The 6756-nt window shown below is 45.2% G+C and overlaps 1 protein-coding gene across 2 annotated transcripts in view; it reads right to left on the bottom strand.

Annotated features, from left to right (window-relative positions):
- Window positions 1-1400: 1400 nt before the first annotated feature.
- The window catches only part of LOC138304174 (sulfotransferase 1C1-like), a 379927-nt gene continuing 374571 nt past the window's right edge, over window positions 1401-6756 (bottom strand). For both annotated transcript variants that reach the window (XM_069244007.1, XM_069244006.1), the window contains exon 8: window positions 1401-3394. In XM_069244007.1, coding sequence (XP_069100108.1) covers window positions 3282-3394 — 113 coding nt within the window. In that variant the 3' untranslated portion in view covers window positions 1401-3281. The remainder of the gene's footprint in view (window positions 3395-6756) is intronic.

Here is a 6756-nt window from a genome sequence, read left to right as displayed (position 1 = left end):
CTGCTTCGGTGGGCCTTCTGCAATGCAGAGGGTCCCCTGTGACTCCCCCTCCTGGGTAGAGTCCTCCTGGACCTTGCTGATCCCCGGCAGTGCTCCTTTTCCTCCAACCGTGAGTCTGTCTTTGCCAAGGCTTGTTGGTGGATATCCTTCACCAACACCCATCTGCAATCCATCTTCCAGCAAGGGACCTTTTGCATGCATAAGGAACTCTTCTACAGCTACTGTGCTGCAGTGCTGACCTGACTTCCTCCTTCGTCGATCAACTCCAAAAGGTACCTCTGGGTGGGTAGCATCTCCTACTCCCTCTGGATTCCACAGACACTTCTGGACTTGGTCCCCTCTCTCCACATGTCTCCATTTTCGGTAGTCCACTGCTGGTTCCTTGCAGGCTGTTCTGGGTGTCTTCTTTTTCTTCTTTTGGGTTGGTATTTGGGAAATCCAGTGTTTTTGTTTCCAGCGGGTCGCTGCGGGGTACTGTATTACTTACCTGTGTCATTTCTTAGTACTCCCAGCTCCCCTCTACACAATTTACGTACCTAGGTGGGGGTTCTGTGTTCACATTCCACTTTCTTAGTATATGGTTTGGGCTCCCGCTAGGGCTACTATCGCATATTGCTATTTTACACTATTTTCTTACCTTTTCATGCCTCTTACTGTTTATTAGTGTATATCTATAGTGTATTTAATTACCTCCTACTGGAGGGTTGCCTCTAGTATTTTCTGATACTGTGTTCCAAAAATAAAGTACCTTTATTTTTGTACAACCAAGTGTTTTCTTTCTTGTGTGTAAGTACTGTGTGACTGTAGTGGTCTTGCATGAGCTTTGCATGTCTCCTAGATAAGCCTTGGCTGCTCATCCACAGCTACCTCTAAAGATCCTGGCTTCTAAAAACTTCCTACACTTCACTGAGAGAGGATACCTGGACCTGGTATAAGGTGTAAGTACCATAGGTACCCACAACACACAAGGCCAGCTTCCTACACTTAGGTCTCCAAAACTACTGAAAAGTATAGAAGGGAGGCAAAGCCTCACAGCTTTTACCAGCTTGAAGTCACATAAGCAGGGACATTTCATAAGCGGGGACTTTTCATTCGGGAAGTATCACTTGACCATGTATCCCCAGTCAGAGGCAAAGAGTACTGCAGTAATTTAGGTGCAAAAGGATGAAAAAATGCAGGAGCTCTTTAGTAAAATCAAGCGTCCTGAAAAAAGCAAATATTTAAAGCATAGAAAGGTGATGCAACATGCCATATGAAAATGAACACAAAGGAGAAGAGAGAGCTCCATGTTCACAAGCAAACACAGACAAAATAATTGGAAATGGAGAGCAAGATGGACGATGGAAAAGAAGATACTGGAAAATGCAAAGATATTTCCTGAGGCAGAACCCATGTACGACTTTGCAGCTTTCAGCTCAACCTCTTTATTCTGAGTGTGACAAGGGGTAGGAACATTTGGTGGGAAACCTCACTTGAATTATTGAGAAGGATAGATGATCAAGGAGACCCTTTCTTAAATCTGCATGCCAACAATGTGAGTCAGGAACATGAACTCTAAGATAATAAAACAAGTTCAGAAAGGGCATATAGTGGCTTTCCATTGAAGTTTATCTCAAGATGCTTGCTAGACCATTTAACAGCAGCTGTACAACATACTTTTGGAAGCGTCCACGAACAGAAATTATTCTCTGGTCTGTTTTTGATAAGTTGTGTCATCATTAGTTACAAGTTCAAATAGACAAATAACCCTTTCAGAAAACTCTAAACCTGGGATAATGAACCATCATGTCTTTTGATTTCTTGTTATTGTACAGATTTACATTGTGCCTTATATGATTCACATTGACATTTTTAAGTAAATATACCATATTTAAATTTTTATGGCCTACAGGCTTTGAGGTTTGCGGCGGAAGACTGAGCTTAGAGTAGTATTCTCTCTAACCCTTTTGAAGAAATGTGTGTGCTCATGTGTATGTGTTCATGTACAGACCCTTAGTATAGCTATAGTGCCTCTAATTTGTTATGTCCCACCGAAAGAGAGGCCTTCGAAGAGCTTGTGGTAGAGAGAGAGAACCAAGACCGCCATTAATCCTTGCAAGTTGGGAAAGGAACTATGGGGTTCTCTGTGCAAAATCATGGTAAAACAAAAGTAGCCATGATATGCCACGGTTATCCAAGAGAACCTTTTAATGGCGCTCCCTGAGATGGTTACACATGAGGTCCATGATGCCAAAGCCGGATTAATTAAGTGAGTTGCCATTTATTTTACCTTGGGTTGTAAAAGGTACACTTTATAGATTATCTCTGAACACCTGATTTAGCAAGAGTAACTTAGTCTAATCAGAATATTTATCAATCCCAACAACTACTGTAGTAGTACTTTCACTGTTCGTGAAAGCATTTTCTGTTTAATATCAGCTTTAGGGGAAGCCATGTCCCACAGAGGTACAACAGTTCATCGTAAGACGAGGCCAGGAGCACAGGACACTGAGATCCCACCAACATAAATGGAACAAACGCAGAAAACTCTGTGTGCCACACTCAGTTTGTTATACCTATTAAAAATGTACAGGAATCACTCTAAAACCTTTCGCACTAGGAATTCAATAATCTCACAAGCATGTGACTTGAGATCAATAGAACTTTGGGAATAGTCAAATTTTAAAGTCCTCAAGTTAAAGCACTGTCAAAGACACTACCCTTTTACCTTTTTTATGGAGTCTTCCACAAAGGGTACTACTCCACAATGAAAACTGTAGTAAAGCATGACTTTTATATTCTTTTATATTTACTTACATGTGCCTATTATTCTTCCAAGGTACGCAATGGGACCTGCAGAAGCTTTTTTCATATGAGAGGGCCCTTTCTGCTTCCCACCTTCTGAGTAGTTAGTTACCTGTGGGTTGCTAAATGCATTTAAAAGGTATTAGGAAATTGCAAGACCTACATTTACAAACATTAGGTTTTCAGACTCTCACATGTCCATCTGTGTTCCAGTTAGTTTTGGGTCCAAGTGCCTTGCTACGTAGATTGGCAATTGATCGGTAAGTATTATGTATGCTTCGATATGTTAGGGCATTGTACCACACTCCCTATGGCTGGCCATCCGGAAGAAGCTCCTATTGCAGTCTAACACCATCCAGTTCAGCTTCCTGGAATGCAGTGGTGAGGGCCTGGGGAAAGCAGGGAATGTCTCTCTCCCAGGGTGAGAGATTTGGAGGAGAATCCACCTCCCCTAATAGAAAACCTTCCCGCTACTGAGCCCCCACATGCCCTCTGATTCAAAGCTCAGTGCGGAATCTCAGTGACGTCCCGGACATCCTCTTCTCGTACTCTCGATCAAAGCTTTCATTCTGAGCCACAGTGAAATGGTTCTTCCAGTCGCCTACAGCCCCTGCGAGGAAGTAAAAATAGAATGGTCAGTTTAGGAACATACTTCAATCTGTGGTGCGAACCAAATGACACTCCTTAACCACTTTTTCAATAGTATTGTTCTGCGTACAAACAACCATGCCACCCAAAGAAACCTGTAACATATTCCCTCTTCCTCTGCGACTTCAGCTTAAATCCTTCTGAATTATTTCTTTCGTCCTCCCCCTCCTTTCCATAGTCTCAAACAGTCCTCACCTCACAGGCCGGTTGAAGAACAGTTGTGAGATTAACATGCACATATCACCTAGACACAGCATTTCACCTAGTGTTCACAAAAAAACGAGCATCCACAGCTCCAAGCAATCTCTTGCCATCGTTTAAATAATGGACAAGTGTTAATGCAGTGATGACCTTGGTTTAAAGAGATATTGCACATCAGCCAAAGGGAGGAGCAGTGAGTTAAAGGTAGGAAAACATTACTCTCTAACAAACCCCCACTGTTCTGCACACAGTCAAAAGGGATACCTTCCAGTGTTCTGTAACTTTATTTCCTCTTGGTGAAGTGGGTTAGGTGCTGACAAGGATGGGACAGTTTCATATGTGTATGTTACTTAACCTTTAAGCATCTATTTGTAGCGTGTAGTGCTGCAGATTCACATGCTATGCACACTTCTGGAATCTAGTGTTTGGCCTGGAATCTGCAATTTGTTTTTCTCGAGGGAGAGTTTTATGGTCGACATTGTACATCGTATCTCCTCCTCCTCGAAGCATTGCACATGTTCAACGAATCCTTGATTAGACTGCAATATTTTCTCCCTGTCATACGGGAAGTGAGGATTGAGGCCCTCATTATAAGAATGGCAGTAAAAACTGCCTACCGGCGTGGTGACGGCCACCAAAGTACCGTCACCGCGGCAACCATCTGTCTGCCATATTTTGATCACTGCTGGACTTCCGCCACAAGAAGGGCGGAAATCCGGCAGTGATCATACTGGCGGACAGTGGTAATCTGGCGCTGCTACCACCAGCAGCGCCCGCCACGTCAGCTGAACGCCGCCAGCTGTATCATGACCTGTGATACGGCCTGGTGGTATTCTGCTGGCGGGCGCTGCTGACAGTAGCAGCGCCCCTTTCAATTCCCTTACGGAAGACCTCCTCGACAAAAGGTAAGTGAGGCTTCCGACAGGGGAGGGGTGGTGTGTGTGTGTGTGCATGAATCTGTGCGTGTGTGAATGTGTCTGTGTGTGTTGTGTTGTTTGCGTGGTTGTATGCGTGTGAGTGAATGTGTGTAAGAATGGTGAAGTGAGTGCGTGTCTGCATGTCAGTGTGATTGTGTGTAAGATTGTGTGCGAGCATGTCTGGAAGTATGCATGAATGAATGCGTGTTTTCCAGTGTGAGTGATTGGGTGTGTGTCTATGGGTGTGTGCGTGTATGAGGGTCGGGGAAGTCTGAGGATCAGATGGGGTGGGGTGTGTGTGTGAGGATCGGAGGGGTGGGGGGTGAGTATCAAAGGGGGTGGGCTGGGTGTGAGGATCGGATGGGGTGGGGGAGTTTGGATGGAGGGGGTGGGGTGTCAGGTGTATGTTGGGGGGTGGGGGAGCTGCCTACCGGTGACAGGGAAGGAATTCCCTGTCACCGGTAGGGCCTACTGCCATGGTATTCGTGGCATTGCTAACGCCACAAAAACCATGATGGTAGGCAGGCTCAGAATGCCGCCGCCGCCGGTACTATGCCGGCCGCCGGGCGGTATGAGTGGAGAGGTGGCGGGCTGGCTGCACCTAACCCGTTATTCTCATAATGTGGCAGTATGTACCGCCAGCCTATTGACAGTACTACTGCCACATTTCCACTCACCGCCGGGGTCATAATGACTTCTATAGTCTGCTACGTTAGCATTTGCTGTTGAACATGCTTACATTTACTGTGTATTTGTGCCTCCAATTAATACCTGCTGGAGAGGTGGGAGGGTGCATGTGAATGTGCAGCACTTCACGCTACGAATAGATGCTTACAGTATAGCTAACATACTCCATTCGTAGCATGTGTTGGCTGCAGATACACATGCTATGCATAGACTATAAAGCAGTACTCCTCTCGCTGTGGCTTCTGGCATCATATGGTGTATTTGCCTGAAGTAATGTGCGTAGAACGTTTGTCCCAATAGCTCTTGTTGTCTGGGTTGCACATCCACACCATAGTGTTTGGTAGAAGTGCATGGGTTTATCCATCTTGCCGATGTACAAATGTCTGTCAGCTGGATATTTCCCAAGAAAGCCACTGGTGCTCTTTTTTTACTTGTGGAATGATACCTTGGCATTGTGGGTAGTGTTCTTTTTGCTTTGATGTAGCAAATTAGTATACATTTATCTATCCATCTAGGGACTCCTGCTTTTGAGATGGGATTACCTTTCCTTGAATTTAAAAAAGCGCGTTCAATATCTGGTGCAGTGATTCCCAATCTTTTATGACCGGTGCCTGTGGCTCCCTTAACCAATTGGCTGTAACTCCCCATTACAATACTTTATTTTGACAGGGGGTTGTAAGCGACGTGGATATGTAAGCCCGGACTCAGTAGTACTTCCATTTTAATCCCTGAAAATTATTGGGATGAAGGTATGGAGAATAGTGTGTGCACTGTATGTCAACTCTGTTTTTTCACAATGTTTGTGTGCCCTCTGGCCCTGCAGTGATTCCATCTGATTGCTGTTTGTGCACACTCAACCTGGAGCTGGGCACATCCAGCCGAAACCAGCCTGGGTCACCTGGGTGCCACGACCCACGGTTTGGGAACCAGTGCACCAAGGCATAACTGACCACAGAAGTAAAAATTTTCAGAGGCCTATACATTGATGGAGGATGCTTCTCTCATTTGCTAAGCTTTCGTTTATCAGTCTTTGTGGCAAATGACCCCAGAAGATGGGCACTGTCAGCTAATACATGCTTGAGTATGACTAACTGAGGCAGCACATTTTTCCACAACTGGGTTACAATACATACCAGGTTCTCATTGTGCCACAAGAAACCAGATGGCTTTTTACATGACCAAATCTTTAAAGTACTCAGGCCCATATTTATACTTTTTGACGCTAAACTGCGCTAACGCAGTTTAGCGTCAAAAAATTTTGCGCCGTCTAACGCCATTCTGAAGCGCCATGCGGGCGCCGTATTTATGGAATGGCGTTAGCCGGCGCAAGCAGACCGGCGCTGCCTGGTTTGCGTGGGAAAAAACCACGTACACCAGACAGCGCCGGCGTAGGGGGAAAATGGCGTATGGGCGTCTTAAAATGGGGCAAGTCAGGTTACGTCGAAAAAATCGTCGTAACCCGACTTGCGCCATTTTTTTTCGACGCCCATCCCCCATCAACATGACTCCTATCATTGTA

Source organism: Pleurodeles waltl, chromosome 7 (assembly GCF_031143425.1).
Source record: "Pleurodeles waltl isolate 20211129_DDA chromosome 7, aPleWal1.hap1.20221129, whole genome shotgun sequence".
In the NCBI taxonomy this organism is placed as follows: Eukaryota; Metazoa; Chordata; class Amphibia; order Caudata; family Salamandridae; genus Pleurodeles; species Pleurodeles waltl.
Note: the sequence above shows the minus strand (reverse complement) of the source record. Positions and strands in the feature narration are given on the sequence as shown.